The sequence below is a fragment of the Salmo trutta genome, chromosome 1 (genome assembly GCF_901001165.1).
Source record: "Salmo trutta chromosome 1, fSalTru1.1, whole genome shotgun sequence".
Lineage (NCBI taxonomy): Eukaryota > Metazoa > Chordata > Actinopteri > Salmoniformes > Salmonidae > Salmo > Salmo trutta.
The window spans coordinates 35,491,825-35,514,044 of NC_042957.1; the positions used below are offsets into that span (position 1 = coordinate 35,491,825).

General features: G+C 43.5%; 2 protein-coding genes across 2 annotated transcripts; one reads left to right on the forward strand and one right to left on the reverse strand.

Annotated features, from left to right (window-relative positions):
• The first annotated feature begins 924 nt into the window (after positions 1–924).
• On the forward strand, positions 925–13,570 carry adam17b (ADAM metallopeptidase domain 17b). Its single transcript, XM_029754924.1, has 18 exons — positions 925–1,542; positions 1,998–2,130; positions 2,310–2,443; positions 2,720–2,808; positions 3,144–3,321; positions 4,030–4,160; positions 4,481–4,567; positions 4,864–4,974; positions 5,066–5,210; positions 5,467–5,558; positions 5,823–5,975; positions 6,179–6,378; positions 6,749–6,852; positions 7,024–7,158; positions 7,474–7,604; positions 8,531–8,698; positions 9,423–9,479; positions 11,234–13,570. Exons 1-18 carry the CDS (start codon positions 1,455–1,457, stop codon positions 11,654–11,656), a joined length of 2,559 nt encoding a protein of 852 aa, XP_029610784.1. The 5' UTR covers positions 925–1,454; the 3' UTR covers positions 11,657–13,570.
• Positions 13,571–13,720: 150 nt separating this feature from the next.
• cpsf3 (cleavage and polyadenylation specific factor 3) lies at positions 13,721–21,599 on the reverse strand. Its single transcript, XM_029754925.1, has 18 exons — positions 21,390–21,599; positions 20,964–21,027; positions 20,748–20,845; positions 20,343–20,471; positions 19,828–20,005; positions 17,975–18,064; positions 17,606–17,756; positions 17,217–17,392; positions 16,824–16,982; positions 16,433–16,579; positions 16,094–16,246; positions 15,747–15,855; positions 15,534–15,632; positions 15,107–15,201; positions 14,826–14,913; positions 14,592–14,658; positions 14,354–14,450; positions 13,721–14,259 (listed from the first exon to the last, which is right to left on the reverse strand). The coding sequence occupies exons 1-18, from the start codon at positions 21,458–21,460 to the stop codon at positions 14,158–14,160; spliced, it is 2,073 nt and encodes a 690-aa protein (XP_029610785.1). The 5' UTR covers positions 21,461–21,599; the 3' UTR covers positions 13,721–14,157.
• Between the last annotated feature and the right edge of the window lie 621 nt (positions 21,600–22,220).

Genomic DNA, 22,220 nt, shown 5'->3' on the forward strand with positions numbered 1-22,220 from the left:
GGATGCAATACAACTCTAGAAGCTCCCTTAAGTCTTCAGTTGGGTTGAGATCAGGGATGTATTCATTATGCCAATCCTGTTGCAAAACGTTTTGCATTCTGTTGCACCAGAAACAGATTACTCCAAACTGAAAACGTTTAACGAAAATGAGAGTTTCTATTGAAAGAGAGTTTCTGAAAGGACTCTTCCCTGTTCTGTTTGCTTCTTAAATGGTTTCCATTGCAAGATGTAATGAGTACACTCCTCGTGAGACACACACACACACACACACACACACACACACACACACACACACACACACACACACACACACACACACGCTTGCTTGCTTGCTTGCTTCAGACCCCTCTTTCAAAGTCACTGAGATGTCTTCTTCTAGCCACAGTAGCCAAATCAATGGGCAACAAGGCATTTTTATACATGACCCTAAGCATGATGGGACATTAATTACTTAATTAATTCAGGAACAACACCTGTGTGGAATACCTGCTTTCAATATAATTTGTATCCTTCATTTACCTTCATTTAATTTGCATCCTTCATTTAATAAAGTGTTTCCTTTATTTTGGCAGTTACCTGTACATCATCTAGTAGGCCTACTTAATTTGATTCAATGCTTATTACATAATGTATATTTGTGCAAGAATATAATATGTAAGGTAAATGTAATAGGCGTGTTACTGTATAAAATAGGTTATTTCATGGTTGTTTCAGCGTTGTCAGTGAACTGCCTCCCAAAAAATCTTATTTGAAAGTAAAAATGACAGTAATTTCACGTTGACAGAATAGGTCTATACACACACTACTACCCAGGCCTAGGCATATGGTTGGGATTTTAAACGCAAATGTTAGACGTTAAAATGGGATGTCTAAGCATTAAAAATAGATCAGCCCAGATGTCGCTCGGTTTGCAATCCCTCTGCTGCTGCTAAAGCTTTATTATCCTTATGTAAGAGCTGCAGTGACTGAAGCAAAAATGTTCTGCAAGATCCTCCGAACACGGATCTACAGAAGAACAATTTCAATTTTTGGGGGGTAAAATTAGTCTACAACAGGGGATAGATTGCGGTGAAAATATTGTGTAGGCTACGCGTCATGTTAATGTAAAGTGAACCACTGTAATGTGATTTTTTTTCCTGTCACAACACTTCCGGGTATGCGGGAGCTGGTTTTCAAGAACAAATATTTTTTTTGCCGAAACTAGAAGTCCGACTTTTAACAATCGGTTATAGTTGCAGAACAACTGAATGTTTTGCTACACGGTCACCGTACCAATTTTGTTACATTGTTGCTATCAATTTTGTTACATTGTTGCCTGCCTTCGGTATTCGGAAACACCTCAATTAGTAGGCTTTTGGAGAGATTATCCCGATACAACAAATACTGTGGAAACAGTTTTTTGACCAGTGTATGGATTTTTCTTTTTTTTACACGTTCTACCCATAAATACCGATATGCAGATAGTCTTTTTATTTATAGTTTCTCTATTTTTAACGAATGGTGCAACAAAACCGCCTGCGGAGGTTGTAGATCCTGAATATGGTGAGTGGAGAGAGCCTAGGCTAACTTGATTTTGAGTTAAACAGATGTCATGAGTTTATGCTACTCGAGATGGGATGGTCACAAACCAAACATCCCACACACATAACAGTTGCCAAAGAATACATCATAATAGTATTTTCCATATGGAAATAACATCTGAAGGAAAAAGTATTTCAGACTTTGCATGGGAGACTATATTCAACCACTTGTACACGCCAATATAGCAATTATGGCAGCAATAATAGTATAACTCCTGGGTTAACCCCCCTGGCATTGATGTGTTATGAGAAAACTGACACTGAGAGTTATGAGAGAACTGTTCTGACAGAATCGAATAAAACTGAATAGTTTTAGGTTGAATAGGTTGGTATATGAACGTTCTTGTGTTGGTGGGATTTAGTCAGGAAAATGTGTTCTGTACTTATCTGTTCTGTTATCCTCTTCCTTTATTTCAGACTTCCTCAGTTCCATGCTTTCAGACTTTGAGGTGCTGCCCCTCGCCAGTCTCCAGACTCACTCGGTCCGGCGACGGGACCTCCAGACACAGACCCACGTGGAACGACATCTCAGCTTCACTGCCTTACAGAGGTAGGAACTCCAGCTGTGTCCCTATGGGCTCTGGTCAAAAGTAGTGCACTATATAGGGACTAGGGTTCCATTGGGATGGAAATCAAATGTCAATGCCTCAGTTGCACTAGTCACTGATCTTTTTAATGATCTTTGTGATTTCCTTTCGCCCTGTTTCTTACTCTGTTTGTGTGTGCTAGGCATTTCAAGCTGTATCTGAGGACCAACACGGAGCTGTTCACAGAGGACTTCAGTGCCGTGTTCGTGGGTGAGGATGGACAGGAGGACAGTTACGAGGTCAACAGACAGAACTTCTTCACCGGCCACGTCATAGGTAAGACAGACACCAGATGGTTGGGCTCAGAAGCCACCAGATTGAGGTCCATTAAGGGGCTTTGAAGTGCTAAATTGATTATAAAAGATTGCCTACCAGTGTCATCTGGACTCATCAACCTTGGACCACTTTTGAGGTCTGAAAACATTTGGCTAACATCTGATTTTGGAGTAAACTATCACTTTAACGTCTCGTAGTGCCTTAGGAATTTGGCTTTGTCCCATGTTTATGTTTTGTGGCGGTCCTAGTTGTTTACTGAGTGTTGTCCATTCGAAGGGGAGGAGAACTCTAGAGTGCAGGCGCATATTGATGACAATGACTTCTCGGCACACATCCTCACTGACGAAGCGGAGTACAACATTGAGGTATGGTATCACACTATTTCAACAGCAGATTGTGATATTACAACAATATAACAATCTACTCTGAAACGTCTCAGTGTGTGTGAGGAATATTCTGTATATAATCCACCTGAGTTTATAATCATATAAAATCTTCCTTTCTGGGCAGAGCCGTGGTTACACTCCTGGCATATGTCACATATACAAATCTCCCCACCGGAGACCAGGGCTCAATCCCTGTGCCCACCCTTCCCAATGTTTCTCTCACCTGCCTGAATCCTCTTCTGATTCCAATACTGTCTCAATAAAGTGTCAAAATACCCCAAATCAATTTTTTTGGACTCCCTTTCCTCCCTCAGCCCCTGTGGAGGTTTACGTCGGCGCCCCCCGATGGCCGTTTGCTGGTATACCGTCCCGAGGACATAAGGAACATCAGCCGACTGGCCTCGCCCAAGGTCTGTGGCTACGTGAAGGCTGACTCCAATGACCTGCTGCCTGAGAGTATGAGATCAGCTAGACTGGAGGATGAGGAGGAAGGTAAGTGGGAGAGAGGGAAGTAGGGTGAAGACGGAGAGGGTGAGTAGGGGAGCACGAGGGAGAGGGTGAGACTGGGGGGGTAGTAGGGGGTGAAGGTTGAGTAGGATTGAACCCATAGTTGACTGCGAGAGAAGAATGTGGGGTGGAGCTTTCCCAAATAATTATCACAGTAAAATCCTGTCTCTCATAAGTCCAAACCACATGTACTGACTCCATCTAATGCAACCCAATGCATGCTATTTTAATATGATTGAATTACAGTCAAACTAAACATATTCACATATCAGGCTATCCAAAAGCCCTGGTCACATTGTCAGTGTCTGTTAAATTAATAATCATATCCTCATTGCGTTAATCCGTTATTCACGCTAGCTTAAATGACTTGCCTAGTTAAATAAAATAAAACATATATTTTAAGGTAGCTGTAATGGCAGACCCATGATGATGACTACATAGCCATGTTTCCTGCCGTTATGGTGTGAGAACCAAATCACTCTTTATGAGAAGCACTCCGTGATCTCAGTTGCTGTTGTTAATTGTATGGCATTGGCATCTAATTGCAATATTTGTGAAATTTTACAGCTTGAATCTGCCCAATGCTCTGTTTAGTGTAGTGTAGAAAATAAAAGTGCTGTGTAGTTCAGCTTGACAACGTCTCTATGGCACTGACTGGCAATGAAACATGATCTCCTCTCCACTCATCCACAGAGCCCCTGGTCAGAGAGAAGAGACAGGTCCATGACCACAGGAAGAACACCTGTCCTTTACTCTTGGTGGCTGACCATCGCTTCTTCCAAGAGATGGGCCGCGGCGAGGAGAGCACTACCCTCAACTACCTGGTGGGGGCGCTGTTCAGTAAGATGTATGTGTGTCCCAAATGGCACTCTTGTCAAAAGTAGTGCACTACTCCCTATGTAGTGCCCCTTCTTTTGACCAGGACCTATAGGGAAAGGGGGATACCTCGTCAGCTGTACAACTGAATGCATTCAACTGAAATGTGTCTTCCGCATTTAACCCATTTAGCTCTGGTCAAAAGGAGTGCACTATAAAGGAAATAGGATGCCATTTGGGATGCAAAGTATGTTGTGTGGGGTGGTCTTTGGCTTGATGGTTGTATGTGAAAAACAAACCTTTCTCCCTGCTGTGATTGGTCGGTCAGATCGAGCTGATTGACCGCGTGGATGACATCTACAGGTCGACGTCGTGGGACGACGAGTATAAAGGATACGGGGTTCAGATCCAACAGGTGAGTTAGCTGAGACAGGCTGAGAATCACCCATGATATGTTCCACTAGCACCTCTCAGATTGTCTCTCCCACCCCCCGCCCTTTTTATTTCTTAAGGAGAATGGAGCCTCGACCTCCTGTATTTTCTGTTTATTTAGACAGTTTCTATGTGGGATTCTATCTCATGACGCTCCTGGACAATATGTACTCAGTGGACTACAGCACTACCCCGTTGCCATGCTGCCGGAACAGATGAGGTGGGATTGATGATACATTCTTCCTTCCCATCATTCTCAACCTCTAATCCTCAATGTAGATCATCATTGAGAAGCTCCCCACCCGCGTACCTCCAGGGGAGGCCCACTTCAACATGAGGGGAAGTCCCGTAGAGGGTAAGGATGTCTGGGACGTGAAGAAGCTTTTGGAGGTGAGCAGCATGTTTAATCATCTGAGTAATGACATCATAGTAGTCATATACTGTATGATAATAGGCCATAATATCTTTGTACTCATCGCAGCAATTCAGTGTGGACATAGCAGACAACGCGTCCAAGGTGTGTCTGGCTCACCTGTTCACCTACCAGGACTTTGACGAGGGGACCCTGGGCCTGGCCTACGTGGCCCCCTCCAGACAGGGCATCCCTGGGGGCCTCTGCTCAGAGAGTAAGGTTGCGTCCCAAATAGCACCCTGTTCCCTATGTAGTGTACTACTTTTGAGCAAGTCCCTTGTCCTAAATGGCACCCTATTCTCCCAGGCCCATATGGCGCAGGTCCAAAGTAGTGCACTATATAGGGAATAAGGTTCCATTTTGGGACAGATAGGAAACCTCCCGTCAACAACAGTCAACACATTAACCTTGACCACAACTCTGACATTGGTAAACTGATATTGGAAAATGTTTGCCTTCTCTGTCATCAGAGTGCCCCCCGTCTTCGCCTGAGACGAGAGCTATTTATCTCAACACTGGGCTCACCAGCACTAAGAACTATGGGAAAACTATTCTGACCAAGGTGGGTTTATGAGACTCTTTGGGCTGGTGTCTCAGACACAGAATAAACTGAGACCTGGACAAAAAAAACTATTCTCCATTGGGCATGCTTTTTAGTCCAGGACTAGGCTTAATCTGTGTCTCGGAGACCGCCCCTGCAACTTTTAAAAAAGAGGCTTAGAATTTGGAACATCCAAATGTACACAAAGGCAATACCTATTATTCTGGCTGGAATAGGCGCCATCATATTTCACTAATATGACCTTTTCTTATGGTTTGCCCTCAGGAGGCAGACCTGGTGACGACTCACGAGCTGGGCCATAACTTTGGGGCAGAGCACGACCCTGATAACATCCCCTACTGTGCTCCCAGGGAAGACCAGGGGGGCAAATACGTCATGTACCCCATCGCTGTGAGCGGAGACCACGTCAACAACAAGGTTCAAATACCCTCCTTTTTCCCCACTCGACAAACCAAACATCAATCGTAAGCAAACCTTAAGTCTTCATTATACCAAGAATGATTTTGGATGTGTCCGAAACAGAACCCTAGGCCATAGGGCTCTGGTCAGAAGTAGTGCGCAATGGAGGAAATAGGGTGCCAGTTTTGGACACGGCTCATGACCTTGTTTTGTATACCCAGCTTTTCTCCAACTGCAGTAAGATCTCCATTGTGAAGCGTCTGAGGAACAAGGCTCCAGTGTGCTTCAGGGAGAGGAACAGCAACGTGTGCGGGAACAGCAGGGTGGAACAGGGTGAGGAGTGTGACCCGGGACTGCTGCACATCAACGACGACCGCTGCTGTACCTCCGACTGCAAGCTCCGCCCCACAGCCAAGTGCAGGTGAGCCCTCTCTGGAACCACCAACCCCCGGATAGCTGCACACCACGCCCACTTAGGCTCTAGGAACAGTGGTAGGATTCTGACAACATTTGGTGGTAGTTTGTGATATGTTGTAAGAATGTTGTATGAATGTTATAAAGAATGAATCTTCTCTCTGTGATTTCACCCTGTATTACCATGACCGATCTCTCTCTCTCTCTCTCTCTCTCTCTCTCTCTCTCTCTCTCTCTCTGTGATATCACAGAGAAGATTCATTCTTTATAACATTCATACAACATTCTTACAACATATCATAACCGACCACCAAATGTTGTCAGAATCCTACCACTGTTCCAAGAACCTCTCTCTCTCTCTCTCTCTCTCGGTGTAGTGACAGAAACAGTGCATGCTGTAAGCAGTGCCAGTATGAGAGGGAGGGCAAGGTCTGCCAGGAGCCCATCAGTGCCACCTGTAAGGGCAAGTCCTACTGCACAGGTAGGTTGATATCACCTGATACCCCCCCAGAAAGGGAGCCCCACCACTACACCATCCTCATGTCTACAAGCCTTAATAAAACATGAGAGTGAAACAATGAAATATGTCTTAGTTCTTTGTTATTTCTATGTCCTTTTATGAACAATGACAATGTCATATTTTTGTTCCCAGGCAACAGTAGTGAGTGTCCGTCTCCTGAGAACGCCCCTGACAAGACTGTGTGTTTGGACAACGGCGAGTGTCTGGACGGTGTGTGTATCCCTTTCTGTGAGGCCGTCAAGAACCTGCAGTCCTGCGCCTGCAATGGTACGCTCCCCTCACCATCACCACCCCTCCTTTAAAGGCTGTAGTGGACTAATCCAACCTCAAGACATAATATAATATCATATGCCACTAAGCAGTTGTTTTTGCATTGAATTTCGTATGGGTTGCCTCCGTATGGGTTGCATCCTGACATTACAAGCGCCATGCTCTACCAACTGAGCCACATAGAACCTGTATACGCTAAGTGTTCTGCTTTATTAAAGATGCCGTTTACTTATAATATGAATACATAAAATATTCTAGTAAAATTCCCCTTTAAAAGATACCACAGTGTGTTCTTCTTCCTCTCCTCTCTAGAAACCAACTCGTCATGTAAAGTGTGCTGTCGAAGCACCAGTGGAGTGTGCGCCCCATTCCAGGACGACGGAGGGGACTTCATCTACCTCCGCAAGGGAAAACCCTGCACCGTGGGCTTCTGTGACGGAGCAGTAAGTGACACCTGACCTCTGACCCTGACCCTCTAGTGCAGTGGTTCCCAAACGTTTTATAGTCCCGTACCCCTTCAGACATTCAACCTCCAGCTGCGGACCCCCTCTAGCACCAGGGTCAGCGCACTCTCAAATGTTGTTTTTTGCCATCATTGTAAGCCTGCCACACACACTATACGATACATTTATTAAACATAAGAATGAGTGTGAGTTTTTGTCACAACCCGGCTCGTGGGTGACAAAGTGACAAAGAGCTCTTATAGGACCAGGGCACAAATAATAATATAATATAATAATAAATGGACTGTTTGAATTGTTTTTTTAATCTATTTTAAATATATATTTTTAATGTGAATCACATTTTTATTTGGCGTACCCCCGACGGCATTGCGCATTCCCCGTACCTCAGTTTGGGAATACCTGCTCTAGTGTATTATATATCGATATTACATCCCTTTTCACTTGGTTGGTTTTGCACATATAAATGGAATCACTAGAACAGGCATTTTGAGTGTATCCCAGAAGAAAAGAAAAAGGAAAGATTGTTGATGGTAGCTGGATGCTTCTTAACCTTCTGTGTACAACAACAAGAAAAGTTTTCTTAAAATGTATTTTTTAGGTGGTGGGGGGTAGATCATCTTTATCAATTGAATTGTTTGCATAATTTCTAATCCCCTTATTAATTATTTAAAACAAATCTCTATACTTCCCCCCCCCACCCTACCATCCCTGCCCTAATTGGAGTAAATTAACGGACAACAATACTTCTATTGCTACTTACAGCTATTTCAGTCTAGCAACAAGTCTTGCATGGCTGTACAGTTTTCCTTTCTGGATTGCTGTGGTCTGAGGGCCTTCTTTCTATTGTCTAGTAGTTCTATTTCTATGGTTTTGTAACTAGCGTGTGATATTTTTGTCTTATTCAGGGGAAATGTATGAAGCAAGTTCAGGATGTCATTGAGAGGCTGTGGGATTTCATTGACAAGCTGGACATCAACACGTTTCGGAAGTTTTTGGCGGACAACATCGTGGGCTCTGTGGTGGTCTTCTCGTTGGTCTTCTGGGTCCCCCTCAGCATCCTGGTTCACTGTGTGGTAGGCGTTATGGTTGTTCCTTGATGAATGATAAACTGGGACATAGGTTTAGCTACTTGTGATTACAAGATTCTTGAGCTAGCAAAATACATTGGTGTGTAGCCAAGCAAGGCATTAGATCCACATCCACGTTGTGCTTGTTGCATTATGGGAACTGTAGTGTTTTTTTTTTCTTAACACATAAATACATTAGATGCCCGTACTGAGAAATTCTGAGTGTTGTCATCGATCACCTAATACTGTACATGTTGTTGTTATTATATAGTACCTGTCACATGTTATTATCATTTTATTATATAGTACCTGTCACATGTTATTATATAGTACATGTAACATGTTATTATCATTTTATTATATAGTACCTGTCACATGTTATTATCATTTTATTATATAGTACCTGTCACATGTTATTATATTGTACCTGTCACATGTTATTATATAGTACATGTAACATGTTATTATCATTTTATTATATAGTACCTGTCACATGTTATTATCATTTTATTATATAGTACCTGTCACATGTTATTATATAGTACATGTAACATGTTATATAGTACCTGTCACATGTTATTATATAGTACATGTTATATAGTACCTGTCACATGTTATTATCATTTTATTATATAGTACCTGTCACATGTTATTATATAGTACATGTAACATGTTATATAGTACCTGTCACATGTTATTATCACATCGAACATATTTTTCCCACTTACAGGATAAAAAACTGGATCAGCAGTATGAACAGACCACCAAGTCTCTGCTTTTTCCGAGTGTAAGTATTGTCATATATATGTCTCACACACACACACACACACACACACACACACACACACACACACACACACACACACACACACACACACACACACACACACACACACACACACACACACACACACACACACACACACACACAGTACAAGTCAAAAGTTTTAGAACACCTACTCATTCAAGGGTTTTTCTTTATTTTTACTATTTTCTACATTGTAGAATAATAGTGAAGACATCAAAACTATGAAATAACACATATGGAATCATGTAGTAACCAAAAAAGTGTTATACAAATATATTTTATATGTTTGATTCTTCAAACTAACTTCCCTTTGCCTTGATGACAGCTTTGCACACTCTTGGCATTCTCTCAACCAGCTTCACCTGGAATGCTTTTCCAACAGTCTTAAAGGAGTTGTTGGCTGCTTTTCCTTCACTCTGCATTCCATCTCATCCCAAACCGTCTCAATTAGGTTGAGGTCAGGTGATTGTGAAGGCCAGGTCATCTGATGCAGCACTTCATCAATCTCCTTCTTGGTCAATTAGCCCTTACACAGCCTGGAGATGTGTTGGGTCATTGTCCTGTTGAAAAGCAAATTATAGTCCCACTAAGTGCAAACCAGATGGAATGGCATATAGGTGCAGAATGCTGTGGTAGCCATGCTGGTTAAGTGTGCCTTGAATTCTAAATAAATCACCGACAATGTCACCAGCAAAGCACCATCACACCTCCTCCTCCTCCATGCTTTGCGGTGGGAACCACACATGCAGAGATAATCCGTTCACCTAGTCTGCGTCTCACAAAGACACGGCAGTTGGAACCAAAAATCGCTAATTTGGACACATCAGACCTAAGGACAGATTTCCAATGGTCTAATGTCCATTGCTTGTGTTTCTTGCCCCAAGCAAGTCTCTTGTTATTGGTGTCCTTTAGTAGTGTTTTTTTGTTGTTGCAGAAATTCAACCATGAAGGCCTGATTCACACAGTCTCCCATGAAAAGTTTATGTTGATGTGTCTGTTACTTGAACTCTGTGAAGCATTTATTTGGGCTGCAATTTCTGAGGCTGGTAACTCTGATAAACGTATCCTCTGAAGCAGAGGTAACTCTGGGTCTTCCTTTCCTGTGGCGGTCCTCATGAGAGCCAGTTTCATCATAGCGCTTGGTGGTTTTTGCGACTGCACTTGAAGAAACTTTCAGTTCTTGAAATGTTCTGTATTAACTGACCTTCATGTCTTAAAGTAATGATGGACTGTCGTTTCTCTTTCCTTATTTGAGCTGTTCCTGCCATAATATGGACGTGGTCTTTTACCAAATAGGGCTATGTTCTGTATACCACCCCTACCTTGTCACAACACAACTGATTGGCTCAAACGCATTAAGAAGGAAAGAAATTCCACACATTAACTTTTAACAAGGCACACCTGTTAATTGAAATGCATTCCAGGTGACTATCTCATGAACTGGTTGAGAGAATGCCAAGAGTGTGCAACGCTGTTAAAGCCAAGGGTGTCTACTTTGAAGAATCTCAAATATAAAACACTTTTTTTGGTTATTACATGATTCCATATGTGTTATTTCATAGTTTTGATGGCTTCACTATTATTCTACAATGTAGAAAATAGTAAAAATAAAGTAAAACCCTTTAATGAGTAGGTGTGTCCAAACTTTTGACTGGTACTGTATATACAAATTATACACTGTAGTCATCCTGGTATTCTGACCCTTGGCTTTGACTCTGCTTGTGTGTCTCCAGAATGCAGAGTTTATGAGCAGTCTAGAGTCAGCCTCCGTGCGGATCTTCAAACCCCCTGCCATCTCAGCCCTGCGCATGCAGGCCTCTGGCCCCCAGCAGACCAGCACTCCCCCCATCCAAGCCCCAACTCCAGCTCGAACCGCTGGGGCCCAAGTCCCAACCTCCACTCCCAGCCCTAGCCAGAGTCCCCTGCCCCCCCTGGAGAGCCCACGCATGGCCACCATCCAGGAGGACCCCAGCTTTGACTCCCACTTGGATGAAGAGGCTCTGGAGGGCGACTTTCCCATGGGGAGTTCGGCTCCACACTCCTTTGAGGATCTGACAGAGCGTGGGCCCCTGGCCCGACGCAGTGACAAGGCCCTGTCCTTCAGACTCCAGAGACAGGCCCACATCCGCATCAACAGCAAGGAGACAGAGTGCTGAGAAAGGAAGGGGAAGAGAGAGAGAGAGAGAGAGAGGGAGAGATAAAGAGGGCTCTTTAACACAGAGGAGACTGAGAAAGAAAAAGGGAGAGAAAGAGACTGGAGAGGAGAGGACAGAGCGTGGCAGAGGATGCTCACCCAATCACCACTGAATGGCAGACCACAGAGTAAAACAAGCCGGACTTGTCTGATACTATATGTGGGCTGAGTTATATAATGTATTATATGAAGTTTGAGAGCAGCTTCAGTAGAAAATAGGATCCACTGGGCTAAAATGAAACCTATTGAGCATTCAAAAGCCAAATTCTTCATAACGGAAATTAGAAATCAACATAGTCAGTCTTTCATAGATGAAACGATCAAGTCTAGAATTGTCTTGGTAAATTGCAGTGCCTGGCTAATTAGAAGGACCTGCGGCGACCAGGTCATATTGATGATGTTCTGGTTTCAGATGATGTATTGTTTTAAGATGTCCTGGGCTGCTCGCTTGCACACCATGCCTCCATGTATGTAGTTGGTTGACAGTGACACTTTCGGCTCAGTTTGATATCAGGTTTGAAAATAGGTCAGCAAATATATGCTTAACACCCTTATGCATACAACACCAGCAGTACTGTGGCTATGTCTGTAAAATCATTGGCCCGATGCTAGTTAATGTACTTTGTGGCACAGCAATATAACACTAGTTTACCGCTTTGCTCTTCGTAACCATGACAACATGTAACCTGGGGGGGGGGGGGGAATGAATTTATAATGGAAAAGTCTACAAAACTGTTACTAAGTATTTCATTTGTTGGGCGAGCCTGGTTGGCTGTAACTAATAACAAAACCAGCAAAATGTTTACTTTTCAATTCTGTGAACTGTAGCCTGAACCAGTATTACTCATAGAGATCGATGGAGGACTCATTTTTGTATCTGTGCCATTATAGCCATTGAGGCTATCTCCGTTTTTAGGGAGTCCATTTTCTTCCAGGGTCACCAGCTTTCTTTCTCCAACAGGGTCACCAGAAGGGATCAGCCAATAAAGTTGGAAGTCCCACCCAGTTTACTACATAAAAATTGTGGAAGCCCTCAATGGCGCTGCTCATGTTAATACGGCCTTTTGGCAGTAGGCTTCTATCATTCTTCATGGTATTAGTACACTATAAATCCTGAATGTTATTAGGTAATTTGTCAAACCAGACCTGTATGGTGTCTTATGCATGGAGATAGATCTGACCATTACAGAGTTGTCTGATATGCAAGATTGACAAAACTCTAATTGTTACTCAACTCTTAATTGCTGAAAGTGTTTTTGATACCATTTGTATGCTTTCATACGACAAGTGTGACAATCAGCAAGATGTCTATATTTCTAGCCTCACACAAGCCATTTATATAATATAATCGCCCGATTCTGGCTTTGGCCACTATCGTACAATATCTCATCCGATGTTTGAAAATGTATTGTTGTATTAGCTACCTTTATTTGCCATATTGTCTGGTAATTTTCTGTTTCATTGTGAACTCCTGCCAGACATGATCTCACCGACCTGTTATGGATTTAATCGAGTTTACATTGTAAATCCCATATTTAGGAAATTCTTTGTGTATTTTATGCTCACATACAGAATATTATTTATTCTTTGATTTGGATGAAAGAATGCCCCAACAGCGTCCTACAAGTATTTTATATACATTTTAGTCATTTAGCAGACGCTCTTATCCAGAGTGACTTACATTTCATTAAAAAAAATTCTGGGCTGGCCCCCCGTGGGAATCGAACCCACAACCCTGGCGTTGCAAACACCATGCTCTACCAACTGAGCTACAGGGAAGGCTATATATATATATATGTGTGATTAACTTGTATCATGCCTCAGGTAGGTAGTCTTCAGCTGTTACAATGGCTATATATTAAATGCCAGACACTCAGAACACTTACTTTGTTTTACATTGGCAGTGAAATTTACCCATTTTATTAAATTGCTCACATTGCTGTCCTTCTCACTATTTCAGAATATATTCACAGAAATAACTACTTTATAAACCTGCAATATTAGTTCACAAATGTCGCCAGCAGTCCTTGATTACTTTTTTATTTATTAAAACAAATTGATCATTTTATCAACGCGTAATGCAGATATACAAAGTCTACATGTTGAGAACGTAAGTCAATGGAGGTCGATTCCTGTGGAATCCAAACACAGATTCTTCCTTTATGTGATAAGGCAGCTAGAATTACAGAGGAATGAAACGGAGGGGGCAATGTTGTCAAGACATTACATACTTTGAATCTTTACAATACAAGTTCTGGACAACATGTAGAAAATATCCACTGTAATCATTGCCCGGCTAACATACACATATCAATTAATAATGCACTGCCAGTAAAGGAAAGTGGGCAAGTGCCTCTGGGTGATGCTGTTTGGGAACCGGGGTGTGTTGGGCCGTGCCTATTGCTTCTGGGACAGGCTGCCTGTCCAGAGAGAGAGAGAGGGGAGGAGGTGGATGGCTCTTCCTCAGATGGCAGGGTTGAGAGCATCATAGAGCCTCTGCACAGCCAGCTCCACCATCTCTCTCAGGGTCTCATCTTCAGCACTGCCCTCCTCATACTGCACCGTCTGCACAACAGACAGACAGGGGAGAACCAGGTCAGAGGAGAACAGACACACACACAGAGAGAGAGAGAGACAGACATATCTATTAAATCCTCACTCTGGTTTCTGGGCAGATGAAGGCAGTATTCCCGTCCACTGTTACCGTCAGGTTCTTATTGTCCTTGAAGTCCACACAGTCCTCCCCAAACATGTCACTGTTGAGGGAAAGATTTCAAATATCTCAAGAGAAGCGCTTCTATCCGTTCCATTTTGATACACATTCACAACCTTCCTGTTGACTCATGACAGGCGTGTGTGTGTGAATATAGAAAACGTGAATAGGGGGCGGAACTTACAGAAGCATAATCTCCAGCCTCTGCTGGAAAACATCCAGTTCTATACCTTCTTTCTTGTGTTCCATAACTATAGGATGAAGAAACGAGCAGCAAGGGACAAGCACAAAGACATTAAACATACTGTAATTGTCTTGTACTCGCTATACTACATACATTTCAAAACGGACTTTAGCGTTCAGATTTCTTCGTCAGTCCATGATAGAGATAACGTTGGACCACCCTTTCTTCACTGACCTTTCTGTGCTTTAGGGTTGGACTGGACCTCCAGAACCACTGTGGTGACCGCATCAGCATACATGTCATTCAGAGGGTTGGCGATCCACTGCGCACACAGCACCAATACAAAACCAGTTAGCTAATGTTCCAAGTTTCCCAAAATTCCCAGATTTCCTGCTTATTCCCTTCTGATTCTGGGACTCTTCCTACTGGGATTTCTGGTGAGAAAAAAAACTGGGAATTTTGGGAAAGTTACAGGAATTTTGTAACCCCTACTTTCATCATATTCAGTGTCTCACCTCTAAAACCACCATGCCAGCCTCGTGCACCAGTGTGACATTCTTGAAGATCCTGAGTGTGATTTTCTCTGCAGACTCCACCTCCTCCACCTCCCCTAAAAGATAAGCGGGTTTGTATAGTCAAGACAGTAACCGAGAAAAACTACAGACCCTGGTTATAAGTGACAGCTTTACAGTGGCTTTGAAAATGGCCCAATGTAACCACTACTGTAAAGTCACTGGCACACGCCCACAACAAACTCTTAAAAACACAAAACTCAATTCGCTAGGTGTTCCCCGCTCGTCTGTTGGTTGCCATTTGTTGAGTGATATTTTGTCTGATTCCACATTTGTCCGATTCGGAATCAATCAGCAGTTGTTTGTGTTGAATGATTGACCAGTGTGCCTTAATTTCCAACAAGGTGAGCAAAGTTCTGTAGAAACCCACCTGCCAGGTTGCGTAGATGGCTGGCCAGCAGAGAGATGGGTCCGGTGAAGGGAATGGCCTGGGTTTGCTTCACTGTGCTCATGGCCAGGTCTGTATAGTCTGGAGACAGAGAGAGGAGAGAAGAGCTCATACACACGGTAGTACACACTCATGTGGACACACACGGACGGACGCGCACACACACACACAGTCAGATAGTGAATCAGTACTGACTGGACAGATCTGAGGGGGTGAGGATGTGGTAGCTGAAGTTGCGTTTGACCAGGATCCCAGATACCCTCTGACCCTGCTGACACTTCTTATCAGCCAGGGAGCCCATCACCTACGGCACAGAACAGCAACAGTCAGTATACACACACCACAAGTGTTTGGAAGACACAAACCACCTCAGTTGTACACACTATAAAAATTCGATAATTCCGCTTGATGCCAATGGATAAAATTGATGGGCCATAGAATATCATCAATATTTACTGTCTGTAACTCAATTCAGTCTAATTCTCCCAATAAATGATATTACAGTAGGAGACCGCTAGAGAGAGAGTGGAGGATGGGCTCACCTTAGCCAGCTTCTCTCCTCTGAAGTTGAGTGTGACGGCCTCAGTGTTCCGGGGGTTGTGCACCTCTATGTGGACCTCGTCATTGTCCTCGTACTCCCTGATCAGAGCGGCTTTCAGACGGGCCATCTCATTCTGCTCCCCGTGCACCAGGATCTGCAGGTGAGACAAAGAAATATGTCACACGAGCAGGCTCAAGTCATTGATGTATAACAGGGAAAAAAAAGAGAGGCCCAAGCACACTTCCTTGTGGAACTGTGTCCCGTTGGCATTTACCATTTGATTACGGCCCGTAAGATAAGGTCGGACTCATTCAATGGCCAACGGATTGTGTCTATTTACCACATGAGGGGGTTTAAGAGCCCTGATGAACTCGCTGGTCTGCTGGTAGTCAGTGTGCGCTGAAAAAGAGATGTAGTCCACAGACATCTTCAGCTGCAGCTTCTGGCCTGACATGGTGGTGATCTCCTCTGGCTCTGACATAATGTGCTGAGGATAGAGTCACAGAGGAACAGTCAGCTCACACACAGAGTAATGAATCTTAGCACGGCTAGAAATGACTTGATAAAAATAAAATTGTGTTCATGTTTATCTGTCATTTGATGACGATAAAAAATATTTGATCACAACAAAGCTTGGCTTGCAATAAGACCACACTGCAGGATTCCTTTGGTTTGTGACGACTTGGTGTGACTGAGAAAAGTCTGAAGAAGGGTTGAAGACCGAGCCCCACCTTGGCGAGGGTACCCTCCACGGAGTAGCCGGCGATGATGACGCCGTTCCTCTTATCGGTGCACCAGCTCTCAAACAGCTCTCTCGACAGACCGCTCTGCATCATACCTGGAGAGGCCATCACCACACTGGGCCCGATGTCATCAAAGTGGTCCATGCTCTGGTAGAGAGTGGTACAGCAGAGTTAGCACGGACCGAGGGACACAGCATGTGCCTGTTCATTAGAGCACACCGTAGTAAAACGTTTTGAAAAGGAGTGTTTCTTATTGGACAAGTTCAGGTAGTCGCTCCCTGTTTCAGCCTGTTTTCTACTTTTTGCTGCCTAATAAACGTTAAAAAAAAAGTGTCTGAAAAAATGCCACTGCCAAACATTTATCTGATTAACGTCACCCACCTTGAGGTTGCTGATGTGCTTGAAGACGAAGGGGTTGTTGACGTTAATGGCCTTGCGGATCTTGTCGTTCATAGCGTTGACGTAGGTCTGGTAGACGGCCATGCACTTCTTGGCCAGAGACGACGCGTAGTAGATGGGAATGTCATGGAGCTCTGGGTGGTTCTGCCAGTACTCGTCTGAAACACACACGCAGAGGCACATGCCCACACACACACACATTAGAGAAGGGTTGTGTTCATTAGAGCACGCAACAGAAAACGTTTTAAAGCAAGTTTTGATTGGATTAGGCCAGGTGACTTTTGGTTCCTAATGAACACTTCCATGAATGAGAGTCACTGGATACCTGCTATAAAAGCAGGCTGAAGAGGGAACTGGTTGGAGAATCTCACCCAGGATGAGCAGCAGTTCCTGGGCTCGGCCCAAGGCGAACACGGGGATGAGACAGCGGCCCTCTCTGTTGACGATGTCGTGGATTGTGTTGCAGAACCGGGCCTCCCGCTCCTCCCTCTTCTCATGGATGTGTGTTCCATACGTGGACTCCTGAGGACAGAGAGCAATACACATCAAATCCTCATGTTAGGAAAACAAGATCCCAGGAGAATCAAAGTGAAGTACACTGCTTCTTTGTGGTTGCGTTTAGGCTGGGTTGCCGTAAAGCACCATGTGACGACTGCCGATTTAAATGAATTTGATTGCCTGATTGATTCATTGATTGTCGTTGTGTTTAGTGTTGTATGTTACTATTAGCGGGGACTCACAGTAATGAGGATGTCAGGCTTGACGCTGGGGATCTCTGCTGCCATCAGATGCCTGTCCTCCTGTCGGGAAAAGTCACCTGTGTAGAGGATCTATGGACAGAGACACACCCAAAGGAACAAGGATAACAGGAGACAGGTTAGTTAAAACCTATAATTTTAAGAGACAGCAGCAAAACAAACAGACAAAATGTATTTCTGTTTCAAAGAATTATTCACTCATGTAATTGTATGGGAACATTTGTCCAGCATATGGGTGCCACCTACTGGCCACAATAAACAATACAATCTGTATACAGTGCATTCAGAAAGTATTCAGACCCCTTCACTTGTCCACATTTTGTTACGTTACAGCCTTATTCTAAAATTGATTAAATTAATTGTTTTCCTCATTAATCTACACACCATACCCCAGAATTGTTTGAAAATGTATTACAAATAACATTCATACCTTATTTACATAAGTATTCAGACCCTTCGCTATTAGACTCAAAATTGAGCTCAGGTGCATCCTGTTTCCACTGATCATCCTTGATGTTTCTACAACTTGATTGGACATGATTTGGAAAGGCACACACCTGTCTATATAAGGTCCCACTGTTGACAGTGCATGTCAGAGCAAAAACCAAGCCATGAGGTTGAAGGAATTGTCTCCAAGACAGGATTGTATTGAGCCACAGATCTGGGGAAGGGTACCAAAAAATGTCTGCAGCATTGAAGGTCCCCAAGAACACAGTGGCCGCCATCATTCTTAAATGGAAGAAGTTTGGAACCACCAAGACTCTTCCTAGAGCTGGCTGCCCGGCTAAACTGAGCAATCGGGGGAGAAGGGCCTTGGACAGGGCGGTGACCAAGAACCCGATGGTAACTCTGACAGAGCCCCAGAGTCCCTCTGTGGAAACCTTCCAGAAGGTCTGATGAAACCAAGATTGAACTCCTTGGCCTTAATGCAAAGAGTCACGTCTGGAGGAAACCTGGCACCATCCCTACGGTGAAGCATGGTGGTGGCAGCATCATGCTGTGGGGATGTTTTTCAGCGGCAAGGACTGGGAGACTAGTCAGGATCAATGGAAAGATGAACGGAGCAAAGTACAGAGAGATCCTTGATGAAAACATGCTCCAGAGCACTCAGGACCTTAGACTGGGGGCAAAGGATCACCTTTCAACAGGACAACGCAGGAGTGGCTTTGGTACAAGTCTCTGAATGGCCTTGAGTGGACAGCCAGAGCCCGGATTTGAACCCGATCTAACATTTCTGGAGACCTGAAAATAGCTGTGCAGCAACGCTCCCCATCCAACCTGACATAGGTTGAGAAGATCTGCAGGGAAGAATGGGAGAAACTCCCCAAATAAAGGTGTGCCAAGCTTGTAGCCTCCTACCCAAGAAGACTCAAGGCTGTAATCGCTGCCAAAGGTGCTTCAACAAAGTACTGAGTAAAGGGTCTGAATACCTATAAAAAATGTGATGTTTCCTTTTTTATTTTTAATACATCTGCAAAAAAAAACTAAAAAACTGTTTTTGCTTTGTCATTAAGGGCTATTTATTTATTCCATTTTAGAATAAGGTTGTAACGTAACAAAATGTGGAAAAAGTCAAGGGGTCTGAATACTTTCCGAATGCACTGTGATGCTTTGGGGAGATGTTGATGAAACTTTATAAAGGCGCCTCTCCAAAAACAAGGTGCGGATGAGGAGATATTCAAATAAAATAAAAAATGGGATAGAACAGAATTTCTGGGAAATCATGTGCTATTTCTGATAAGAACCTTTTCTTATGGTCCTTTCACAAAGAAGATGATGAATAAGCTGTAGTTGCTTTTCTGTCCCAGGAGTCAATGTAAATGTAATGTAGTCACCTTCACGCCAGCTATCTCGATCATGAACATGGCTGCCCCCAGGACGTGACCGGCATGGTAACACCAGAACTTGATGCCGGCCACCTCCTTCACCTCGTGGAAGTTGATAGTCTCGATCTTGTCCATGCTCTCCTCCAAGTCTGTCTCTGTGTACAGCATGTCGTCGGCTGAGATGTTACTGGGAGGGAATACACAGAGACAGTCAGGGGCACAATGTGAACCCGAATCATCCATAACGGGTGATGGCATCTCTACAATTGTTTTGTCCTGAAGACATGGCTGTGTAGACGTATGACGTCTAACAGTTAGATGCCAAAGGAGTCGACATAGGAATCTACAGCCATGTCTTCAGGGTAATACATTTTGCAGCTACTCTATCAAGAAAGAAACAGTCGAGTACGCTGCTATTTCCCCGAACCGAGGACCATCGTCAATGGCCTATGTTCCTTATAGGAGCCAAAGGCTGAAGTTAAGTAAGTCAGGCTGTTATTGAAAGTTAATAATCTCTTGTCTACCTGACTTTGACATAATCAGACAGCAGCCAGCGGTAAATAGCTTTGGTGGCGTGGGTCATGAAGGTCCTTCCTTTGAAACTGGTCTTCTGGAGAAACCAAGGCAAGGCTCCACAGTGGTCCAAGTGGAAACTGAGATAGAGAGAGGAGATTATAGAGAACTGAATACGGTGCGTTAGAAAACACACTGAAGACAGAGTTCAGTTAATTCATCTGACCTGGGGCAACATGTAACGGAGTTGTGTTTATAAGGCACAAAACGTAGGAAAACTCACAGAAACAGAAAGGTATTTTTGAACTTGTCCATATAAGAAACGTTTGTCTTTGTTTTAGGTTTGCGAAAAGTTTTGCTACAGTTGAACTTGACCCTAATAAACACAACCCAGACGAGAGATTAGGAATACTCACTGGCTGATAAGAAGCAGGTCTATCTCAGCAGGATCGATCAAGTCAATATAGGGAAGAGCATCCATTCCTTCCAAACCTGGGTGGATTCCACAGTCCAGCTACAAAGGAAAACGGTTGTTGTACTCAATTATTAGGCTACTTTTATTTTGGAATGTCTCATACAATCCACAATGCATGGTAAATTCAACAGGGACAGCACAGTGCACGTAATATTACCATGATTTTCCGTCCCTTGAACTCCAGAATGATGCATGACCTTCCCACCTCCTGCCCAGCTCCACTGTTAGGGAAAGAGACGTCAATCACTGTCTGATGATGACATTTGTGACACAGTGACGTTCTGGCAGATTCAGAAAAATCTTACGTGTTATGACAATATTTTGTCAGTAAAATGCATCTTCGTGACAGAACGTAATGCTTAGCTACGGTAGCTACTTGACAATACAATCTAGCTAGCTATACGTATACTAGGTAAATCACTGTGGCATCTTTGGACAACAACTAATACTAGGTAACATTGAACCAATACATAATTTATCTAACTAGGTAGACAGGCGTCAGTCTTCATGTATTTGCTAGTTAGACGGGCTAAATTAGCTAGCTAGCCAACCAGCTCACGAAATGTTGAATGTATAAACCCACAGTGGTCTGATGAGGAGCTGATCACTTTCCTCTGCAGGCACCGATAAATCAGCTTTGCGTTTCGCCGCCATATTTTCTCTTACGATTTAATTCAAATATATATGCTTATTATGTATTAATTGTATTCATTCATTCTTCTGATACCCACAGAAACTAACTGCACGCTGACTACAACAACACTTCCGGTCCAGCGATATAAATATGTCCGTACGAGGAACGGTCTTTGCTACAATGGGTTCCGGTGTTGTAACATGGGGCGCCCATTCAGGAGCACACAACGTTTTGGAACGTCCAGGTAGAAATATGTTATTTAGAACAAACATGCTTCTCCAACATATAAAACACGAAATCATGTAGGCTGTATTTATGACATTTCTATCTGCAACGTTGGAGAACGTTTGGCAACTGATCATGGTCCTGATTTTAGGGCAGAGTAGCCAGAGCACACTATAATCACAATGACGTTGCTATAATCTATCCTCACAAAAATGACTCTTTCACTTATGGACGTCATTTAAAAAAACTATTTGGTTTTTGTTTTCATTGTGCTACATACAGATTACTCCAGAATAACCATTTATGTGGGCTGGTCCATAACCACCTGGGCTGGTCCTTTTTTTGCCTAGTGGGCCTGTCTAACAAACTTTTTGGGGCTCAAAATTATCACTATCTCGCTAATATTGGTGGCCTCAAAATGGGCCAGTGTGGGGGCCTCAGGGAAAAATATTGGCTGGTGTGTTAGAAATGCCAGGGGCAATTTTTGGTCCCAGTCCGCCCCAGCATCAGATAATGGTTCTGTCCATAATCATCAAATGGAGTGACCACTACAGA